This window comes from Brienomyrus brachyistius, chromosome 9 (genome assembly GCF_023856365.1).
Source record: "Brienomyrus brachyistius isolate T26 chromosome 9, BBRACH_0.4, whole genome shotgun sequence".
NCBI classification, from domain to species: Eukaryota; Metazoa; Chordata; class Actinopteri; order Osteoglossiformes; family Mormyridae; genus Brienomyrus; species Brienomyrus brachyistius.
The window spans coordinates 8794570-8818810 of record NC_064541.1 but is presented as its reverse complement, the minus strand read 5'-3'; the positions used below and the strand labels follow the sequence as shown (position 1 = coordinate 8818810).

General features: G+C 42.0%; 2 protein-coding genes across 13 annotated transcripts; both read right to left on the bottom strand.

Moving 5' to 3' along the window:
• Window positions 1-67: 67 nt before the first annotated feature.
• On the bottom strand, window positions 68-6618 carry LOC125749530 (zinc fingers and homeoboxes protein 1-like). The gene is made up of 4 exons (XM_049026877.1): window positions 6202-6618; window positions 5187-5498; window positions 2564-4938; window positions 68-2385 (listed from the first exon to the last, which is right to left on the bottom strand). Exons 2-3 carry the CDS (start codon window positions 5344-5346, stop codon window positions 2585-2587), a joined length of 2514 nt encoding a protein of 837 aa, XP_048882834.1. The 5' UTR covers window positions 5347-5498; window positions 6202-6618; the 3' UTR covers window positions 68-2385; window positions 2564-2584.
• Window positions 6619-12594: 5976 nt separating this feature from the next.
• Window positions 12595-21023, bottom strand: LOC125749536 (C-C chemokine receptor type 3-like). Of its 12 annotated transcripts, none has more exons than XM_049026902.1 (5): window positions 20541-20558; window positions 18132-18175; window positions 16780-16824; window positions 16629-16672; window positions 12595-13826 (listed from the first exon to the last, which is right to left on the bottom strand). In XM_049026902.1, the coding sequence occupies exons 4-5, from the start codon at window positions 16658-16660 to the stop codon at window positions 12785-12787; spliced, it is 1074 nt and encodes a 357-aa protein (XP_048882859.1). In that variant the 5' UTR covers window positions 16661-16672; window positions 16780-16824; window positions 18132-18175; window positions 20541-20558; the 3' UTR covers window positions 12595-12784. The 12 variants fall into 12 exon arrangements, with proteins under 12 accessions (XP_048882859.1, XP_048882849.1, XP_048882854.1 ...); XM_049026892.1 differs by lacking the exons at window positions 16780-16824; window positions 20541-20558 and adding exons at window positions 18319-18385; window positions 19085-19460 and having other exon boundaries at window positions 16629-16722; window positions 18133-18175; XM_049026897.1 differs by lacking the exon at window positions 20541-20558 and adding an exon at window positions 19085-19459.
• Window positions 21024-24241: the final 3218 nt, after the last annotated feature.

Below are 24241 nucleotides of genomic sequence, written 5' to 3'. Positions count from 1 at the left end.
ATAATTCCCGTCAGAGGGAAAAACACAAAATATTCAGAAAGACTTTGCAAAAGTAAATAAATTCCCGTGATTCTTAAGCCCTTTATTAGTTACTTTTTCCAAACACAAGTAGAAAACATGTCCTCTCTGACCCATGTGAAAACAATAGTGCCATAAAACATGGTCCATTTAATTTATTGAATGGCATGAAGCATTATCCGGGGATTAAAAAATCTGCTGTCTGACAAAAACAGTACTCGGAATATCTCCATGTATTTCTGCAGGACTAAGCTTTAATAAATCCACGGGTTTCCCGCCACAACCCAGCTGCCTGCCCGCTGCACAGGTAGGTTTAAGAGCAATTTTTTGCAAATGCATTTTCAGTATCAAAGTGGTATATAAAGATAGATCCAAAAGACATTATTCTTAGCAATCATCCCATCATCAATGTTAAGGTTCCGTGTAACTCTGCCAATGTCAATCTGTTTTTTAAAAAAATCTATATAACCTATAACAGTCAATATAGTCTCAAAAACATTCATAAGTGGTCTAATATTTAAAATCTATATTCTTTAAGTGCTATGCTTGAGAAGGAAAAAAAAAAACTTTAGAGAACACAGATGACAAACTATTAAAGCATTTTTTTTTGGTTAAGAGAAGCGATCTGAGAAGTCTACGACTTTACAGGAGAAAGCAAGAGAAGCAATTGTTACACTTTGTCTAATGGGAATACAACAGAGGCGAAGCATCAGTTACTTCAACAGGAGTCCAGTGCACACTGCAAGCTTAAATCAACTGAGGCACAGTTAACTGTGACATATTGCCAAGACAGAAAAAAAAAGAAATACTGGTTTAAATCATTAAGCCATAGCGATGTTTCCTCCCATACAAAAAGCAAACAGATGCCAAGGTCACCTACATAGTGATCATCTCAACGTACACCACTTGAGTAACATACATTAGTTCAAGGCTATATTGATAATTATCATAAATTAAAAAAGTATAAAACAATTAAAAAGTCCCCCCCCCCAAATACAAGAGCATAAAATGTATGTACAGAGCAAGAATTTATTTCCTCTTTCATGGTTTATGCGAGCAGGAACCAACTAGGATAACACTGTCTACAGTCCAGCTTTTGTAGTACCTTCCCGTAACTCTGGTTCCATTAATCCAAGACAAGTATCTAACAGTCACAAAAGCAGATCCAGCTGTAACAGACACAGTTCGGAACCTACTGTGCACGACTGTTCCAAAATATCACACCTATTCCTTCACAAAAAGCTTCATCCAAACAGCTCTTTCTAGATCTCTCCATGATAGATGATTTAGGTCACTCACAAACTAAAACTTCAGGGTTAACCTTATTGCTCTTTCACTATACTCTTTTTTTCATGAAATAATAAATACTGTTCTAGAATTCTTCAAAATGTTATAAAGACTGCAGGTAAATTTACTTAAAACGCTTCTTTTGAAATACAGGAAGTCAAACTGTCTTCAGAACTTCAGAAAAGTAGCACAACCTTAATGTAAGTGAACATGCTGCCTTCCTGTCACTTGATAATTTCCTGCATATATGACTGGGATATTCAAAACAGAGGAGGAAAAATACAGTAAGCAAGACAACTCTAAAATAAGAGTGTAGAAAAAGGCCTATTGTAAAATATGGCAGTAAGCGATCAAAAATTTTATCGATAAAGGCACCGTTTCCTTAAAAAAAATCAAGCTTGGAGTTTACTTTTAACCACATAGCATCTGCAATACTAATAAAACCACTTGCTTACTGTCCCAGTAAAGGATTTCTTAGAAATCATTTGAGGAAAATAACATATATTGCATTCAAGCAAATTTTTACCTAATTTAATCTCCAAATTAAACTCAGAGTTTAGATTGCACTAGCGAATTGTACCACCATATGCAGACCAGAACGTTGTATAGTTTACTTATTAGCACAAGGACGTGACTGGAAATTATTTGTTGAGGAATTAAATTTATGTGAACAGTGATATGCTTTCCTAAAAAAATGCAAGGTTAATACCTCATTTTTAAAAAAAACAGGCAAGAGAAGGCGACTCTTCAATGTCTAGTGACGTTATTACCTAGATCACAAACACCTTAGTCATCACAGTACCTCGATGTCTTACGTGCAAAGCAAAGTATTTGCCAGTTCACAAAGATGTTCAGATGGAAACTGACTGGGGGAACTTGAAGAGGGCAGAAATCAAACGTCTACAGCAGCGTTACTTTGGCAAAACGGCTCCTCGCTGGAACTGGGAGAGACAACTGGCACCGATTCTTTGGTGTCAGTTCTCTGGTTCCACCACGCAGAGAGAAAGCAGGACACTCCTTGCTCCATGTTCAGGACACAGACGTCCACCTTCCTTCTTCATGACAAATAAACAGGCAGTGCTAGGAAGAAAAACAGGATACAAGGATCACATTCACATTATTCACAAGCATAAATAAGTACATGCATACATTTCCCAGCTTTTTGGAGAATCTTACACAAACATCTCATTATGTGCTTTTAATCACTGTGGTCATGAATTCGGAAGGAGATAAAATTATCCCAAAGGTTAGTACTTACTGAAGACGGGTAGCTGTGTCACTAATCCTCTGAGCCAGACAGAGTTCGCCTGACGCTCTGTGGGGGTTCCCACGCATCGCTGTCATCGCTCTCATCGTCGTTCTCATTCTCATCGTCGTCATCATCTTCACCACGAATAGCTTCACCCTGCTCCTCAGCTGCCATCTCACTTTCCCCTTGTGACTCCTCCCCCTCCGCCAGCTCCCCATTCTCTGCCCCCTCATCGAAAGGGTCCATTCCTAGGTCCTCCCTCCGTTTGATCTCGGCAAACCAGTCCCTCACCTGCTCGTAACCCATATTTGTCTTTGCCACCAGCTCGTCCAAATCCTGCTCATTCAGGAACTTGTGCTTCAGGTAGTACTCCTTCAGAATCTCCTTTCCAGTCTTGAATTTGATAGGAGGCGATGACTTCCCCAAGCCTGAGGATCTTCTGGCCCTCCTGCTCCGGGACCTACTCCAACCCCGGTTCCGATTCCGGCCCTTTCCCCGCTTCCTGTGTCCGCTTCCATTCATGGACTCGACATTCCCACTTTGGTAGAAATAGTACCACTTGAGGTTACCATTCTTCCAAGCATACCGGCTGTCCCCAAACCAGTTCACGATGTAGGTCCGGGGCAGCCCACTCTCCTCTGCCAGCTTGTCATATTCCTCGGCAGTGGGCCACTGCGTACGCACGAAAGCATTTTTTAGGATGTGAAGCTGCTCAGGCGTCTTCTTACCAATTTTATCCTTGCCCCACCGTCGGCTACTGGGTGGTGTCTGGCTTCCTGACTTAGGTGAAGGGAGGCTGGTAACAGCTTCGGTATCAACCTGCTCCTTCTTCTGGTCTGTTGAGTCTGCTGGAGCTTTCCTCTTCTCCGTGAACCAGGCATTGATCTCCCGCCTGGTCAGCTTGGTTTCGCTCCTCAATCTGCTCAGCTCCTCATCGGTGGGCGTGCTGCATTTCTGGTAGCTCTCCTCCAACACCAACAGCTGCTCCGGAGTCTTTTCTTTAAACTTCTGGAGGGTAAAGTCAGGAAAAGGGTTCCATGACTTGTTACGAGTCTCTTTCTCCTTGACCGGTCCTGATGTAGGAGACTCTGTGGTTTCATCACTAGAGTCGATCACAATGGTGGCATTGTTGTTGGCACAGTTGGTGTTCTCATTGAAGATGACGACGTGGTTGTTCTTAGAGTTGCGCTGATTGTAGCGCGTATCACTGAACCACTTCTTTATCTCACCCTTGGTGAGATTCGTCAGCTTCATCAGCCGGGATATCTCCGCGTCACTGGCAAAGTGGTTTTTTAGGTAGCTGGCCTTTAACTCTGCAAGCTGCTCTTTGGACTTCTTGGGTCGCATCCCAAAATGATCAGCAGTAAGTGCCGAGTTCTCCTGAGGGGTCAGGGAAGGTGGCTGGACGGTGGTGGCCCTCTTTGTTTCCACGGCAGCAGGGGTCGCCTGGATGGTAGCCGGCTTGGGCAGCTGCGTCTGGCTGGGAACACCGGCCACAGTCAACGTGATCGGTGTAGTCACAGGCAAGTTGCCAGCACTGCCAACCTGTGTCAAGACAAGACCAGGCTGCCCAACTATCTGGCAGGTCTGCAGGATGGACTGCAGGCCATTGTGTGTGGAGGACAGATGAGCTGGAATCACCGTTATGGTCTGGGGTACCGTGTGCACAGTACCATTGAACTGCTTCCTTCGGGCTTCTTCAACCTCCTCCGGGGTCCAGCTCACTCCATGCTTCAGACGCTGGGCAGAGAACCAGATCTTGATCTGCTCCTCTGCATACTTTGTCTGGGCAGCCAAAGTCATGATTTCTGAAACCGTTGGATATGGGAACTTGTTGTAAGTGTTGACCAGTAAGGGATTGGTGTCCATGGTGCTGTTGTACGTCGGAATACTGCTGACTGGTATCAAGAGCTGGGTCTGGGCGTTCTGCTGGGCCTGCAGGGCAGACAGAACTTGGGCCAGGCCAGCGGGCAGAACCGTGGCAGAGCTGATGACGGTTTTCTTTGGTTCAGGCAGAACGGTATTAGGATTGGTGACAACAACACTGGGCTTGACGGCCTCAACTGGCAGTGGGGTAAGCACTTCTATGGGGTTGGAGACGACCCCCTCCTTAGGCTCCTGCTCTCCTTCGCTCTCCCCCCTCGCTCCATTCTCGTCGGCACCCTTGTGAGGGACGGCAATCCTCTTGGGTTCACCTTTGCTCTTCATCTTCATGATTGGGGTCTTGCTCAATGAGATGCCAGTGATGGTAGCATCCTCAGCCTCCTCGTTCTCTGGGTGCACAGACGGCAAGTCGGCAGGCGCCTGCTCAGAGGCAGTGTGGCTGCTGCGCTTTGCGGTGCTCCGGGCGAAACCATCTTCTCCAAGGTGCCGCACGCTGTGCTCTGAAGAGGGAGCGTTTATTTCAGACATTTTCACTCCACATGAACATGCAGCCACAGTAGGACAACGTGACCTGTACCATTAACATTACTGGGGCGAGTCCCAGCTTAAGCCAGCTATTTAATCAATTAACTTATGCTGCTTTTACATCAATCGGCCCATTGATCAGCTAAACACGTAAACATTATGTGTGCACAATTTTACGTCCAAAGATTGTGAGCGAAAACAGCAGATGATACGTTATTCTCACCTGGATCAGATTTAGCAGGGGCTGCACTGCCCTCCACAGTCACCTCCGTTACACTGTCAGGACCTTCCTTCGTGTCAGTGGCCTCCATGCCTGGGTCCTGCTCTGCTGTATCCAAGGGAACGACCATGCAAGGTGTTGTGGACTTCCTTCGACTTGCCATCTTATCAAGAGCATCCAAAGGAGTCCTCCAAAAAAATGTAAAAAAAAAAAAAAAAAAAAAAACTAAAATGTTCCTCAGAATCCTTGCTTGGTCTTCCTCAGAGACAGATCATTTTCACACGTCCAGTGAAATCCCAACACTGAAGCTGCATCCTGCAAAACACAGAGGTCACCCTCCCCTCAACAACCACTCACGCTTATTTACCAACTGACGTAAACAACACCTATGCGCATCGAACCATGTTACTGCGATCTACCACGACGCTTTAACAATGAACACAGATTACGGACCGGGAATGAATACACCTCCTCAGCAGCTGGGCTACACACTACATCATAATAAATACACGTGTCTGCACAGGTAAGTGTTCCGCATCTCGTACGCTGAAGACAACCTTAACTAAACACGAGAATTTGTCAAAAGAAAACGCGAACAATGGTCGATCGAGTTGTAATTATAGACTGAAAACGACTAAACATGGATGTCTTGCAATAAGTATCTCTGCGAAAACTTAGAGGAATGAGTCCCGATGCATTTTCTCAGCAGACACCTAAAACAAACACAGAGCCGATGCGGAGGTGAAAACGGGAGCAGAAAACGGCGCGTACATGGCCGTGATGATCAGATATTTAAGAGATGTGAATGCATATATTTGAAAAGTCTTGTAAACATATTGAGCTGCGTACTGACGCTGCTAGGGGATATTTGGTGTCTGGGCTGGGAGGGGAGGGAGAAGCAAAAAAAAGTGAGGCACTCTCGTTTTTCTGCGTGCTAACAGGGGATTTGGGCGAGTGGAAACAGAGATTTATTGTTCTTGAGACAATAAAAACGGCAGAGTCCGCTGAGCCAACTTACCAAAAGAGGAGCTTGTGTGCGCCGGGGCCGTCCGCGTCCACTGCCGCCCCGTCTTCCGCTCTCGGCCCACGGTGCCAGTCGCCTCCCCTACGTCTTCCCAGCCTAGGTTAATCAGGCTGCAGCGCTTTCGTTAGGCGAGCTTCGGAGGGCGGCGAAGGGGGGACCGAAGCCAATACGCGGCTGCGGCCAGCAGATATACAAAAAAAAGAAACACTTATCCCCCCCCCGCCAACTACGCAGCTTTGGATATTTCAGCAAAAAAGCTGCCCAGATCGGTCCAGGTTAACACGTCGCAGTTGAATAATTGATTATTAAAATATATTTCTAATTTTTATTACAGTAAACAAGAGTTGCTCTTAATTTGATGGCTGTGTTTTTAATGACCGGGCGTAACCATCGATTAAGTGCGCGCTTGCGTCATCACTAGGCGACAAACTCGTATAAGCACCTTGGGAAGACGGACATCACGGTGGATGTTCGGGTGGTGTGCTGTCTTCATGACCGGTACATCATAGATCTGAGAGTGAACGTTATTCATTGGCACTTTTAGACACGTTAAATCTGTCTAACATGTGGTTTAGGTCATCTTAATTCATTAGAGTTTTTCAAACAGTACAAACAAGTATAGCGTCTTGCAGAGTTTCCGGGACGGCTCGACCTGGTCTCGGCCATGTCTCTGTCTGGAGCCCATTTTGTCTTGATATTGGCCATAAGTCTGAAAATATTACAAAACACATTATCTGAATCGATATGCATATACACTTCTTTCCCCTCACTAAGCGGGAATGAATTTTCCTGCGCTGTCTTCTTGTAGCAGATATACTTAAAATGAACAGCATCTCCCAGCTGCCCCGGCGGCATAAAGCTATTGGACAGCTTCAGAAGGCGCAGGGCTGCTGGGAAGAGATACTGAGCAAGCGGGTCATTTAAAAATGTACATGAAAGACTGCGATACGGTTGTGATCGTCCGTCTGCTTGTTCGTAGGTTTCTCACACTCAGTTGGATTACAACTCGACCACACTGGGTTAAAGTTTCCGTCTGGATGTACGTGCTGTCCTGCGCCTGCTTGTCCGCTTGAGTGGATACTTTTTCGTTGATCTTGATCTTGTTTTGGTCTTGGGTTGGATGTGTTTTGATCTCGAAATAGTCTTGAACACATCACTGGCATCTTGGTCTGACTTAAAACTTTACTGCGAGTACTGAATACACTGCACCATAAGACACGAAGCTTCAGCTGCAGAGAGTGACTGAAATGTATGAAACGTGTTAAATATGCTTACTTGGGCTATAATAAAAGCTAGGCTAATTCTTTAAACATATACACCACACAGTGCGTTCCACATTAAAGTCACAGACCGGGAAGGGTGTGGCCATACTTGTGTCCATAGAATGTTTGTGTTTACAGTATGCGAGGGGGTAAATCAACATTCAATCCCACATCAAAATAATTCAATTGCTATAACTTACAATTAAAATACCAATAAAATGAGTTTCTTGTAAATAATAACACCCCCCTCCCCAAGACTCTCCTGTTTTTCAGACCCTGGCTGTGGGCCTGGTTGCATATAAAGTTTCTCAGATTCTAATGAAAGGCTTTAACTAAGTGGTTCTCTTCTGAGCAAAATACCAATATGGTAAGTAAATTGTATGGTGACTGCATACGGCCCGCAGGCTGGGTACGATTTCCTGTGATCCGTCAACTGTGAGCAACTTTGATAGATTTTATATCTAATAACCAGAGTGCAGCAAGATTTTAAATATTATGAAGATGTTTCATCAAAGGGAACGCAGCACAAAACATGGAAATGAGACTCACTTTAAGCTAAACTGGTAAGATTTCTAAATTATACTATTCTGTACTATACTTACACTATACAGAATTTTCTTTATCTCCTATACAGAAAGTATTTTTTAATTGTATTCTCGCCCACGTCTGGGTCAGGACACTGGATATCCTCTTCTATTTACTATGAAAGAAATGCTTACATATCTAGAATATAATGATCCCTATTCCAGGACATATGAAATGAATCATGAACAGATGCAAAACGTATTATTCACTTTGTATCGTTAACTGTGCCAATGAATGACAAAATGCGCTGTGCAGGTCTGGGGTTTGTCTTAGCATTTGACCTTTGAGGACGGCACAGTAGCACAATGGGTGACAGTGTTGCCAGGGTTGATGGGATGAATCCCACCCATACTCTCTGCCTTTGTTTGTAGGGGTGGTGTGTCACTCAGTGGGTTAAGAGACTGTGCTTGTGTGAGTCACCAGTTCAAATCGCAGTTAGCAGAGCGATGTCACCGTTGGGCCCTTTGAGCAAGGCCCTTAACCCCTTAGTTGCTCCAGGAACTCCTCTGACCCTAATTTCAATTGTACATTGTTTTGGGTGAAAGACTTTGCTAAAATAGTAGTTCTGTGTGAAGTTTGCACATTATCCCTTTGTTGTGCGGCATGCAGTAAAGTTAACAGGTCTTTCTAAGTTGCCTGGGACCCCTAGACATATTTGCTGTCGCCTGACTCCCAGGGAATTGGGAGACAGCAAAAATATGGACCATCTTGGAGTCCAAGGACTGGTTTGAGAAGCACTGCCCTACGCTCCCTGGAATAGGGTCTACCCTATTCCCTACCCCCCCACCCCTACCCCGCTGCAGCCTCGACCAGGATAAGCAGTTGCAAGATCGATGACTCTTCTGTTGAAACACAATGCCCAAGACTTGGCATCTAGAGGGAGTTACGAGTTAGAGATCACAGACGAGTTCCAGATATGCTGGAGTCAGTGTGTAATATTACCTTAAATGTATATTGAGCAGTAGTACAACAATTATTAATCTTAGAAGAATAAAGTCATCCAATTACTTGTGTTGGACATAATATGTTTCATGTAAGGAGAAAAAGCAGCTCAGTCATGCTTAATGCAGTTAGCTGACACGAAAACTGGGTTAGAGGAGCTGGGCTGAGGACTTACACCAGACAAGTGAACACCAGCCTGTAGGAGAGCCGTCCGGCTGCTGAATATGCTATTGTTAAGCCAGAAGTGCAGTTTCTCAACTGGGAGACATTGTATTCCTTGGTTTCATGCACTAATACCTGGAGCAAATCCTAGAACAACAAGGAAGATACTTACAGACCAGAGCCAGGTGAGCAAACAGTGGACAGCACTGGCTTTGGGATAATCCTGGACTTTGCAATGCTTGTTTATACACATAGCCTGTTTGAACTGGACACTGGATAATGCTGCAGGAGTCAGATATGTTTCAGCACTTACATACGTTTATGTGCAGCTGTAAAATTTTAAAAGCACCGTAAACAATTCTACTAACATGGTCAGTCACACAGATAATACATTTTTTATTTTACCACTGGTTATTTTACCACTGGTTACCACCAGTGTGAGTTTTTCTAACTTAATCTTTAGGCCAGTTTTCATTCCTGGGGTTGCACAGAGGAGGTCAGCTGAGGCAGTCACCCACCTCCATCCTGCAACCAAGCTGCTGACAGGATAACTACCCTCTACGAGCGTGAATGTGGGTGGCAGGGACGCCTAACTCATACAACAAACTGGTACGACTTTAGGCAGGAACGTATCCATTTCCCATTGCCGGTGGGAGCTGAGCATTCTTCTCCTCGATCTTCTATGTGGCTTCATCTCTGGTCCACCCCCATCCTCACTAATGTCCTCAGCCTAATTCTCCTGTTTGCTCCCAGCCTATATCAAAACTCGGTTCATTCTTAACATAAACTCGCGATCAATGACGTCCAAAGCTTCATTTGGGGCACAATCATGTGACTGTTCTGGCTTTGTACTGATAAGGAAGCATGAATCCTGGACTGGGTGTTCTCATGTTGCTCGGGTGTCTGCGTTTACAATGAAGAATATAAAGTTTACAAAAAGTTTACAATGAAAATAAATCAGTGATAAATGAGGAAAAGGAAGAAGTATGTTCTGGAGTTTAGGGATGTTTAATACTAATATTGACAGATAAGGTAAAAACTGATGAGAAAATAACGATATATATTGTTAATTATATATGTCATTAGAAATGCCTTTATTATACTTATGGAAAAAAATACATTGTATAGATGCAACAATATTTTGTTCGGTCTGTTGTTAGAAACTGGCATGTAATAACAGCACATCGTCTATGCTGAGACCTGGCAGAGGTGCGGCATTAATTCTGTGACCCCAAAATACTGCGTTCTGATGACCCACTGAGATTCTGGTCCATGCAGCAGTCTGTTCATCCACACCTCTATCAGCTTGCGCTGCAATTTTTACAGCCCTGCCTCCTCTGTCCCCTGTGTATTCGCATGGAAGCTGGAAATAAAAATAGGAATCAACTTATGGAGAATAAATACTGTTGAGTTTTTTCTTGCAATAATGTCCTCCTCTCCTAGCACAGTAATTTTTGTTGTACTTACAATGGCCCTAATAAACTGTCATAGGACATGTGTGTGACAAGACGTTTGGGATAGGAGTGAAAAATGAATTAAATGCTCAAATTATTATGAGCCTAATTGGATGTACAATTTATTCATTTATAGTTATAAACTCAGGCAGCATATTTAGTGTTTCTAATGGCATTTATCTATAAGACAAGTGCAGTGCCCACCAACTTAAGGTCTGCTCCCCTTTGACCACCAGGTGTCGCTACTGTTCACCGCGTAGTGAAGGCGCCGAGTAAGGAACCCTTTTCTGACATGTTTGGAAAGGATGCTTTATCGCTTCAGAAAGTTTTGTTTCGACATCACTACTGGCCGGTTAGCAGGATGGGTTTACAGCAACACAAACAACGCTGTTTATCTCTCCGTCAAACGCCCACTAAAGGACACGTGACCTACCATTAGCAGGAACAGTTTCTTCAGTGTAGTAAAATGGCCACCATTTAGTTTGCCACTGCCAGTGGACGACACCAAAGGGTGGCATACCCTATTCCCCAAACTCACAATAACGATGCAAATAAATAACACCAAAAGTATTTTTTACACCATGTTAAGATTATCTAGCTTACGCAGAAAATTACACAGAACAATAAGTTATTCGACAGCTCTTCCAAACTCTACTCTTAGACTTCACCATTGGTCTTTACTAGCACCATTAAAAGAGCCTTTGAGTTCCCTGGCCCTCGTTTAGCCCAAACACCCTACAGTAACAGTAGACCCGGTGTGTGAGTTTTACACACTACCATCATTGCACTATTGTACATGCCCCAAACCTAGTGATGGCATGATGGCGCCTTGTTGAACCACTGAAATTTCACAGCCAATTGTGTTAGAAATGGATTAACTACCCAGAGCTTGAGGTGAACCCTTGGGGTACCTCTTGGTCCAAAAACAAAAAACAAAACAGGAAAAAGAGCACAAACTGTCAGCAGTTAATCTGTGTACATGCATCTTTCCAGAAAACTATCTCAGGAGACCTTGCATTCAGCCAAATGAAAATGCAGACAGCAGAGATTTAATATACACTAAAATTACAAAATGAACATGATGATGTCCAAGGGGACTATAGCCTCAACTCTTCTCGAGTGACAGGGTCCAAATCTCGAGTGATTTGCCCTTAAAGCCCAAGTCTTTCCACCAGTTTCACCAAATTGATACAACTGATACAATTGTTAGATCCATATTGCATGTACCCTAACTTTAGTATGCTATGGATGGGAGGCACAATTTCTCTACATAGAAATAGAAGGATCCCCATGTCTTATAAAATTTGGGAGTAGAGTCCTTCATCGCATGTCTATTTTTTTCGCAATTTTATGAAAAGAGGAACGTCTTTTATCGGGGAACCAAAGTCATTTCCTCTATTGCGTCACGTGTTGCACTGTTCTTGCAATGTCTGCACATTTTGCACTTTATGTAGCCCTGTGTTGATGTTAGAGTTGAGCCGGATACTCGGCTGAAACGAGTATCCGGTACGGATAAAGCACTTTTGACGAGTACGAGTGTCATACGAGTAATACGAGTCAATATCTGTGCTCGGATTGAATAAAAATTCTCATTGGGTAGCTGACTGTGTCTGCGTTCTGTGATGGACTAGTCACAGCGCCCCTCCCCTACTCAAATACAGATTTATTGTGTTGCTGTGTCCCGCTCTGCTCACTCACACTCACACACAGAACACTGAGAAGAGAACAGCACTCTCTCTCTCTGTCTCTCCCTCAGTCACTCAGGTTCGCGGGTTTTTTCCGTTAACGTTGAGGGTATCTTCAGCTTCAGGTTTGTTTTTTACTTTGGTTTGTAGTGCTTACTTATTAACGGTAATTAACCAGTAGAACCAAAATGTATGTGCTAGTGTTGTGGGGGGTTAGCATTGGGGCAGAATATCTAACTTTAGTCCAGTGGATGGAGGTGTCTGTTGACATAATAAAAATATAGCAGAGCTTGCAAAAAGAGTAGAAATATATTTATTTAAGAGTAATGGATATTCATGTTTGCAGAGGAAAGAAAAAAGCAAAATCAAATACTCCATTATTTAATACGATTTCTTATGCAAAACAGGTTTATACTGGAGACAGAACATATGTTAAAAGATAAAAAAATTCTACACGTATGTCTATAATATTGCATGGATATGCTATTTAAACAGAAGTGACATTCATAGCTGTACTGGACTGTTCGCTTCTGCTTGTCTGGGATAGCTGTGATGTGACTGTGGAAATAAGCTTATTATACAAGCAGGGCATCCGGTTAATGTGTTTAAACAGGTGCCTCCTGAACCTCTCCCTAACAAAGACGTAAATGATGGGATTCAAGCAGGTGTGGGAGTAGGCTACAGCCTCCGTCACCTGCAGGCTCAACTGAATGGCCTTGCTGGATTCACATGCTGTGTAGATACCGAGCACTTCTAATGCCTGAAAGAATGATGCAACATTGTAGGGGGTCCAGCAGCAGAAAAACACCACAACCAACAGAAGCACGAGGCGGACGGTCTTCCTGTTTGTTGAAGTGCAACGGAGTATTTTTCTCAGGATCATCGAGTAGCAAAACACCATGATGAAAAATGGAATTAGAAGGCTGGCGACATTCATTTTAAACAGGCCAAATGCTCTCAGGAATGGTTCACTGTGATAGCCAACTTCACACAAACTTGTGTTACTCTGTAGATGAACGTCAATGAGCGTTAACTCAGGAAACGAAACCAGAAGCCCTACGATCCAGGTTACGGTGATCATGATGACTCGATATTTGCGTGATATGGTCTTGAGGGAACTCACGGCATGAACCACAGCCAGGTACTGGTCGATGCTCATGATCACGACGAAGAAGATGCTGCTGTTGAAGCCAATATAGTAACTGCCCATGACAACTTTGCACATGACATGACCGAAGACCCAGTCCGCTCTCGAGTAGTGGGCCAAGAAGGGAAGGGTGACGAGCAGCAGAAGATCCGCCACAGCCAGGTTCAGGAGGCAGATGTCGGTGATACTCAGTCGCTTCACAGACATCAGCATGACCCACATGACGAGGCCATTGCTGATTAACCCGAACACGAAGAGCAGGGAATAAAAGACAGGCAGGAAAACAGCGCTGTGTCTCTCATACTTGCATGGTCCATAACCCTCATAGTCAGGGTCATCGGAGTAGTCGGGGTAGGCATAGTCCGAAGTGAAATAGTTGTCACTGTAAAATATAATGCAAATGCATTAAGGGATTTATTACAACACAAAATATAAAATTCAAGCGAAATCCTAATTAGAAGTAAAACAATAAAACATAAACTGTTTTTATCAATTTCATTAAATATTAACAGTAGATAAACAATGTTTTTACAAAACAACAGGAACACCTTACAATTTATTATCAAGCACTCAATAAGGAATAGGGCCACTCTTTACCTTCAGAACAGTTTCATTCCTTCTTAGAGTGCTATCATCCTTAACTATGTGTGGGGGGATACTAGACCAGTTAGACTAGACTGGTCGGCGACTCTGCTCTGTCACTTCACGTGGTTTCCCACTTTGTGGTTGAGATAACGTTGTTCCTAAACGCTTCCACTTTGTAATACCACTTACATTTGACCATGGAATATCTAGCAGGAAAGAAATTTCACGAACTGACTTATTGTAAAGGTGCCATCCTATGACATCCTATGACACACTTGAATTCACTGAGTTTTTCAGAATGACCCATTCTTTCACAAATGTCTGTTAGCCTGACTGCATGACCTGCAGATTTTAACCAAACTGCTCTAAAACGTTTGTGCTACATTTGTGCTGGGTTATGCCATTGAAATTTTCATTTGTGCTGTTTTAGTTTCTTTAATATCAATGTTTGTTTACATGGTGACGTCACCAGCACGAAGTTGGCCCCCCATTTGCGTCCGATTTCGACCAAAGCAATCGCAATCACTTGTACGGCGCTTGTGCTGGTTTGTGCCATTCAAATTGTCATTTGTGCTGCTTTAGTTTCAGGGATACAAATGTTTCTTTACATGGTCATGCAACACCATCATTAAGTTATCCCACTATTTCCATCCAATTTTGATCAAACTGGTCTCAACCGTTTGTACTGCATTTATGCTGGTTTGTACCATTGAAATTTTTGTTTGTGCTGTTTTCATTTCTGAGATATAAATGTTTCTTTACATGGTGACCTCACCAGTGTGAAGTTAGCTCCCCATTCATGTCCAATTTTGACCAAACTGGTCTTGATAGTTTGTGACCTTTAAAAATGGTTATCAACCCATGTCATTTGGCTTCATCTTCCATCCAGGAACTTAACCCCATGCTACATAGAACTCTTTAAGATCCTCCATCGAATCGACCCTGTGCCTGTACATGTAGTGCTACATGTAGTCACTAAGTCATTACCAGATTTCCCCAGTGTCCCACGTCTTTCTTTTGAAGCCAGTCCATTACAGCCCATTACATCCTCCCACTGACCACCTGGTGCCCCTGCCTCTGTTAGTCATCGATGGCTCCCGAGCGTGCACAGTCCATGTCATTTTGGATTCTTGCCGATGGAGTGGCCGCCTACAGTACTCGTTGACTGGGAGAGGTATGGTTCAGAAAAACAATGCTGACATCCTTTTGTCATTGTGAACTCCTCCTTGTCAATGGAATTTGACCAGCCGAGCAGACTGACCAGCACACCGTTACAAACCCCTAACCGGAAACAAATTTCATGGGGCACAGAGCAATCCAACTGACAGGTACCTCTTTCTCCGTAGATTTCACCAACCAGGTGCTAAAGCTAATTTTGCTGGTGGTTCAGATTCGGAATTTTGTTCCCTGATTGGGAACAAAAAAAAGTTACAGGAGGGATTAAAACCCCTTATTTTCTGTGGCTAAGTGCTTAAACCTTTATCACCAGTTTGTGCAAGCAGCAGCATGAAGCAGATATATTCTGCATCTCACAAAGGGGAAGCATGTGCATTGTTGCCCAGTTCATGATCACAATCTTGCACCTAGGCATTCAACATATGCATTCATAGAAAATGAAAAAGGATGAGTAATTTCGCTGTGTTTATGGCAGAATATATTGCTGGAATTTCATGAGTTCAATTTCTTCCTGGGGCCTGTACTACAAGGCGGGGTTACTGGCTTATCGGGGTAACTTGTCGGATTTAAGGTACCACAGTTTAAATGGACTTCATATTCATTCACTTACATGTTGCCCAGACTACCCCGCTTCGCAGTACAGGCCACTGGTCTTCTTATGAAATGTTGAAATACCTCATTTATGTAATCTGAAATAAATTGGTATTCGCTGGAAAGTATGTTCTGTTATTTTGATGGAAAGTAGCATTTGTGATTAGCAACTTTAATGACAACAAGACTGACCTCTAAAATGACTTAGTTAATGAAATTTGTGTTAGTTGTGTTAGTTTGTGCAAATGTTTTGATCACCATCAATCGCTCATCAGCTCCGTGTAAAAACTGCTTGTATCCCCTTTATTGAAGAAAGTCTATTCATTAAAGCAGAACTTCTACACATTTATCAAGTGTATTGTGTTTACATTGGCACTTTTTGCCTTTGAGGGTTTAGATGCAAAGGTGGATGATCCATCAAAACAAAACCTTATGGGTGACATGAAATGATAAAAAACAAAGATTAATGCACTAAATTTCCAAAGTAATATAGATTATTGTGTTGCACAACACATATTTTGAACAATACTCTTAAAATTATATATAATAGGTCTGATGATTATACACAAAATGAGTGACATACATGAAAAAGAAGTCATTCCTGAATACATTACATCTTCTCAAAGCGCTTTACAGCATCCCCACCCAAAGCTCCCAGTGAGTAAGCCAAAGACGACAGTGGCAAGGAAAAACTCCCAAGAAGGAAGAAACCTTGGGAGGGACCAGACTCAAAGGGGGAGCCCATCCTCCAGGGGCCGGCAGGGAGAGTCAAATAGGATAGATGAGCAGATATACACAACTGTAATGAAGTATGACAAACAACTGTACATACCTTATCTCATTGGTAAAGTTGTTGACATCCATGGCGTAGATTCCCTGCAGAAATGTCCATAGATACATCAGGAAGGCAAACCAGCTGTATTTCCCAGAAATAAATATTTATTTATTTCTGTAATATTTAAGTATTTTTGCATGGTACTCACTTTTGTGTATTCTGTACAAGGATGGATGATCTATCAAAACAAAACCTTATGGGTGACATGAAATGATAAAAAACAAAGATTAATGCACTAAATTTCCAAAGTAATATAGATTATTGTGTTGCACAACACATATTTTGAACAATAATCTTAGGATTATATATAATAGGTCTGACGGTTTTGACAAAAATGTGTGACATACATGAAAAAGAAGTCATTCCTGAATACATTACATCTTCTCAAAGCGCTTTACAGCATCCCCACCCAAAGCTCCCAGTGAGTAAGCCAAAGACGACAGTGGCAAGGAAAAACTCCCAAGAAGGAAGAAACCTTGGGAGGGACCAGACTCAAAGGGGGAGCCCATCCTCCAGGGGCCGGCAGGATATTTACACAAATATTTAAACTAGTTTTAATGAATATTCATGTAGTTTTAGGAAAAGTCAGGGAGCAGCAAGGCTTTGTGATTTATTTAGACAAAGTTATTGAATATGCAAATTTCAAAACGGTCAAAATGACGCCTTGTTCGTTCTAGTGTTAAAGATAATTACCCTAAGCTTAAATGTTGCGGTTAAAATGACTGCTGGTGGCCGTTCTAATGTTAAAAGTGCATGATAAGGGAAATCAATTTTCTCCCCATGTTAGATCAAGAAAACACTGGAAAAAATAACAATACACAGTTTTACATTTCATTACATTAAGAGTGCTCAGTGTTTCCATTACATTTCAATTGTCATGTTAAAAATATTAGGTTAGATTAGATTAACTTTATTGTCATTGCCAGTGTACAGCACAAATATGTACAGTGCATACATACAAATATAAATATATGTGAATACACTATATGACACATGTACAGCTATGCACAGTATATACATCATACAGTACTGAAGTAGTGCAGTATTACAGAGGACAAATTACGGGTGTGAACATGGGATGGAGTTCAATTGTCTGATTGACTTAAATATATGAGAATGATAGTCAAAATACCATAAAAGTGCATGATTTTATGTAAATTAATATGAAAAAAGTCTCAGCTGTGTTGGGGCCCAAAATCCTTAGCAGCGCCCCTGGCCGGCAGGGAGAGTCAAATAGGATAGATGAGCAGATATATACAACTGTAATGAAGTATGACAAACAACTGTACCTTGTTTATACACACACACACACACACACACATATATATACATACATATACATACATATATATACATATATATATACATATATATATATACATACATATATATATATATATATATATATATACACATATATATATATATATATATATATATACACATATATACATATACATATATATACATATACATATATATACATATATATAAATATACCTTATCTCATTCGTACAGTTGTTGACATCCATGGCGTAGATTCCCTGCAGAAATGTCCATAGATACATCAGGAAGGCAAACCAGCTGTATTTCCCAGAAATAAATATTTATTTATTAAATAAATATAAATAATAAATAAATATTTATTTATTTCTGTAATATTTAAGTATTTTTGCATGGTACTCACTTTTGTGTATTCTGTACAAGTCCATAGATAATACTTAGTAAGAGGTTGCTGGTGCATGCAAGCATTACTGTTGGTAGGAAGCACAGTCTGTAATTTTTTGTATTGAAAAATGATCACGTGTGTATGCTTTCCGTTTTGTTATGTGGGACGAATGTTACATGTTTTGTTCAAGGCAGAAAAGAAAAGTTAAAGGAAAACACTTTCATTTTAATTTAGCAATTTTGTAATTGCTTCTAAAGGTAACTATTCCTCCGTACTAGTAAAAAGGATCCACAAACAGATTATTACTGTTTATATTCTTGGTCGGAAACACACATTCATTGGGGAGACAGTGCCCGACTTCAATAATGAGAAAATACCAATCTGCCGACCCACACCCAACATACAGAAGAAAATATGTTAAATGTCTCCCTCTTATAAAACCTGTCAAGGAATCTCTCTATTGTTATTTCTCATTTATTTTCAACGTATTTACGTTTAAGGAAATACGCAGTGTTCCCCACCCGCCCCCGATTTCTACACGGTACACGTCGTTCTGTGTTGTTCTGGTAATAATGTTCAGTTAGTGGAGGTGAGCAAATGGAGAAAGTAAAAGCTAAAAAGTGAAGAAAGCAGGGCATACAAGTTTGTTTTATACAGTAAGCAACTAGATGCCTAAATAGGTAACGGTTTTCACGTTCAGCTCTCTGCATGCTCCGAACGAGCTGCCCCCCCCTTTCCGTTATTAATAATTGCATTGTTTCCCCGATTGCTGCACGCGCCCTACCCTCTGTCGCACGTGGATGGTTGCAGCACCTCGCGTGTCTCCAGCCGCCTTGCAGATGTCCTTACAGTGTGCAGAGCGCCCTTTGTGTAATGTGACACGTTGCTTGTTGGTGGGTAGTGAGGTGCGGCAAACTCCTTCCCATTATAGCGGGCTGGACCAGTGTCGTTCTAAAATTTCTAAAATTTAAAAGTTCTAAAATTTAAAAAGAAAACTTCTGCACATGAGGTTGCATTTTCTCATGAACCCTGCCGTATGGTTATCATGTGTACTACGCTGCACAATATTGCAATAACTTGCTGGCGTACTACTTGCAAAAGAGCGAGAGCTGGATGACATCAGGAGACCAAGGAGGACAACGCTGTTGTGGTGGGAGAGAGAAGGGAGGGACTCCAGACTCCAAGCTTTCACACTGCCAGAACTTTTTTAAGGAAACGTAACCTTTTTCTGGGACCATGAGGCTCATTTATGGAGGCTTCGTACTAACTAAATAGCCATGTAACATTTGTACACATGTTTATATGAAGATTTGGGGATTTACTAATGAACAACAATGAATAAAACAAGCCCTGAAAAATGTTTACATATTTTTGAGTGGTTCAGAGCAGTCGTACAAACTTTTTGAAGCAAACAGGAAAAAGCGACATCTTGAGTTCAGATAGAAACGTGCACTGAAGTTGCATTTACAGAAGTAGCACTTGGTGAAATGCGCCTTAAATACGAAAGAATTTTCATTATATCCGACTTCCAACTAACATTCAGCATTTATTTATTTTTTAAATTAATTTAATAACTTTATATATATACCAATATGCATATTGCGTAGAATCTAAATTACATGAGTACATGTACTGAAAAACCAAAGTAAGTATAGACACCAACACGTGTACGCCCGCATGTACCCACTTCACATTCATGCTTTTGGTTATTTTTTATATTTGCAAATTGGCCATAAACAATTTAAAGGTAGTGTTTCTGGATCTTACCGAAAGATCGAAGACGACGTGTAAGGCAAAATATAATACAGAAATAATCTGGGTTACGTAACATCACCCAATTTCTGAAACCGTTTATCCTATCTATGGCGGCAGGAGCCTATGGGCGTAAGGCGCGCCAACCCATCACAGGACACACTCACCCACACACCTAAGGATAATTTGTTAACATCAATCAGCCTCAACATGTGTTTGGACTAGGGGAAAACAGGAGTATAGACAAAGCCTCATGAGGACACAGGGAGAACATGCAAACTCCCCACATATGGAATCCCAGTAGAAACGCAAACCCAGATCCCAGAAGTGTGAGGAAACAGTGATAATCACTGCACCACTGTGCCGTCACTGTGTTAACCATGTATTTGCAGTGATTCAATGACAATACGTCAATGTGTTAATCATTCATCAACGGAACACCAAAACATTAACAGTGATTCAATTTCATATAATCAATATCTACATACATATCTCAAGTAGAGTCTAGAAGCCGAGACAGATTCCGGTAAATTGAGCAAAATGGGTGGATTTTACCTCGCTACCAAGGTGAACCAATAGAGTGGGAGAATTGTGTTTGTTAACATTTGAGCTCGGTTTGTTGGTGTTTTGTGACCAATCTGGACTTAGAAGTCCTTATATGGAAATGGGAGTTAGTGTTCATCAGCTAGTTGCTCTGTTTGGTCGGGGAACTTGGTACTGAGTGCCAGAGTGTGATGGGGGCGCTTTACTGGATCGCTCGAATAAAAGAGATTTTCTTTACTCACCAACTGAGAGCTCCATTGTTTTATTCTAAGTGGCTCAACCAGAGTTATCAGAGAGATTGATTTATAATTTACCTACCGTGCCGTTTTAGAGATCGCCAGAGCGCTGCATGCATTTGCCCATGGACACCACTGTTGTGTAGAGTTCATCGCTAACTGCTTCTAGTGGCGCTAGACTTAGTACATTTTCCTGTGTTCAGAGCACCCTCTAGTGGATCGAAAAAAGAAGTATAACCGATTTTGACAGATGTTCGTGTTGTGGTGGAACAAGACGGGGGTATTTCTTGTCTTGGGGCAGGGCTGGACTGGGACAAAAAAGGGCCCTGGCATTTTCGCTTAGACCGGCCCACCACAATCGGTCGGACACACCCAACAAGTACACCATCGTTGCGGTCCCTGTAGATATGCATATCTACTGTTCCATTCCCAAAAATTGACTATACATAAGGACAGAGAGAAATGATTGAATAATTAAAATAATCAAATAGCATCATCTGAGTTTTTCTAGAGAAGGGCTGTCGACGGCCGTTATGTGTTTTAAAGGGTTACCATCAGAATAGTCAGCAGAAGTTGCAATTGAATGTTAACTCTGCTAACCTAGCTACAAAAACAATGCAAAATAGCTTATGCTGTGTAATTTGACATTAGCTGACTGAGTCGCTAGTGCAGTAACAGACTGATAATATGACAGACTTTATAATAGTGACAACGATTAGTTTGTTTTATTATAATTAGGGGTGGGCATGGATTATTTTTTTATCTAGATTAATTTAGAAATTAATCATTTGAATTCTGCCACAGACATTCAGAATATCTGTGCTACCTAAATAATGATTAAAAGTAACTAGTGTTTCAGGGGGTCGTTAGAGAATGTTTTGTTTCACAGACGTACTTGGTGATTTTAATCCCCTCCGAATCTGCTATGTCTGTGTTTTTCTCTCACAACCTCTGTGATAATTTCCGAATGCGATGTCTTTGATATACTTTTTCATTCTTTCATCATAGCTTGCATAGTATAAGACCCAGCTCCCAACTTTGTGAATAGATTAACGGCAATATTTTTTTTATCGCGCAATAAGAGTCTCGCATTAACACAGCACGTTAACGCCGATAACGGCCCACCATTAATTATAATATTCATTAATTTAGGAAAATCATCATCTTGCTCGTGGCCCAGCCAGGCCCACACACGCTATCCTGCTACATCCGCCCTGTTTAACACTCCCTCCCTGTTAAATCATGTAGCTACCATGCTTATCGTTTCAACTACTCTCCTCCTGCTCACTCTGTCTCTGTCCCTCCTTGACTTCACTGTCAGACACCTGCTCCTCTGCCTGGGTGCCGCCATGACTAGTCACCTCTCATTCATGTGCTATGTTCACCTGTTTAGTGTCGTCAGGCAACGTTACTGTTGGCTTGGAAACCGAAGCTACAGCACTAAACATGTCGGTTATTTTTTCACATGTTGAGGCATCAACCTCTAGATTTTTTTTTTGGCCCGCAACTTCTCTGCAGCCCCCTTGCGCTTTTGCTTCTCCATCCTAAATCCACTGATTTCTGGCTCTGGCCACTGACTGCATCTGACACAAGAAACAGATGGGGAGGGTGGAGCCTGTTAAGAGATGATTAGGCCAGCCCAGTGTCAGTACAGAAAATGAACCAATGGGCCGATGTCCCTGCTTTATGGGCCGGTCGTTGGCCAATTAAAAAAAAAAATTCATATTAAATCGACCAGCCCCCAAGTGCGTCGGCCCACCAGGCATTTGCCCGGTATGCCAGATTACCAGTCCAGCCCTGCCTTGGGATAATAATGGGGAAACTGTAGAGTATTGGTAAGAAGTAAAAACATGACAGAGTCATTAAAGGCCATTAAACTGGGAGATGATATCACTGGGGAAACAGAGTCTACTAACAACTGTTACAAACTGGGAATTAACTATTTGAAAGTAAATCCAGCAGATGGAAAAAAGACAGAATCCAAAGTTCTGGAAGAAAATTCTGTTTGGTAGGAATTTTTACAGAGTACCAAATTAGACTACTGACCTCAACAGGCAAAGTACTCAAACATCAGCTCGTCATTTAAACTTCAGCAATAATTTAATCTTCATTCCATCTTGAAGTTCAAAATTTAATATGGGTTGCATTAGGGCCCAACCAATATGAAAAAAATTGTCTGCAATATAATTCAGTTAACAGAACTCGCTGATGTAATATTGTATTGTCAAAAATTTGAAAGTGTTTTAAATATGCTTTACTGACTGACCTGATTATGTCACTTTCTCAAATTCAAATAAACAGCAGAAACCCATTCTAGCCCACACAGTATTGTCAAAACAAATAGCATGAACCAATAACACTGACTCTTACAATGTTAAATTCTCAGAACTCTCAGATATAACGTTCTTCCTAATCAAGTTACAGAAAGTACAAAGGAAATGAAATACCTTACTAATTTCTCAGAAGAGTGTAACTGAATACTCTATACAGTAATGAGTAGTATTATAACCGTTAACAGACTAATTAAGATAGGTAAGGTCATTAATAAACTAGAGTCTGTGAGCTCAGATGAAGGTAAGATATCTAAACTTGCTCTGCCTAATTAGTTCCAGTTATTTTATAGGGCAGAATATGTTAAAGATTTGATCATTACAGTGTTTATAATGTAGCTGTAAGGAGTCATCTTGTGTCTTCCCAGCACCTTTGGTTGGGAAACACTCCCGTTGGCTTTGCTATGGGCCGACAGCAAAGTCACACAGGACTCCCCAGTGAGTGCTGCCGAATGTACGAGACCGGGGCCTCCCCAAGACAGCCAGGGACATATTCTCAGGCATCAGTGGAGCCCCATCTCTGGGTGGCCGCAGGAAAATGCGATCAAAGCGCATCCTTATGGGGTAGCTGTCATCCCTGGCTGTGGAATTCCACGTGTAGCTGCAGTCTTCTGGTTTTCCCAGTGTCTCCCAAACATCCAGAATTCCTACCGGCAGACCCCCCAGCTTTGTCACCTGTCCATACACACAGACACACACATTCCATGAAGATGTATGATGACTCCGGTTGCTTGCACTCTGCTTAGGGTGCTCAGGTTAAACAGCCTACACAAAAATATAACAATATCCAATTTTCTAACTGCGTATACTGGACAGGGTGACATGGCTCCAAGGCAGGGGTACAGCCTGAGCAGTATTTCAGTCCATCTCAGGACACACACACACACATACACACACACACACACACACACACACACACACACACACTAGAGGCAATTTAGAGATACCCACAAGCCTCTGATTTTGGGCTGCAGAAGGAAACCGGCATGAAATGGGGAGAACATGTGACCTCCACACCCGCAAGAGCAGAGGTGGGTGAGGCCATTGGGCCACCTTACTTCTGTGAGGAGAAAAATATAT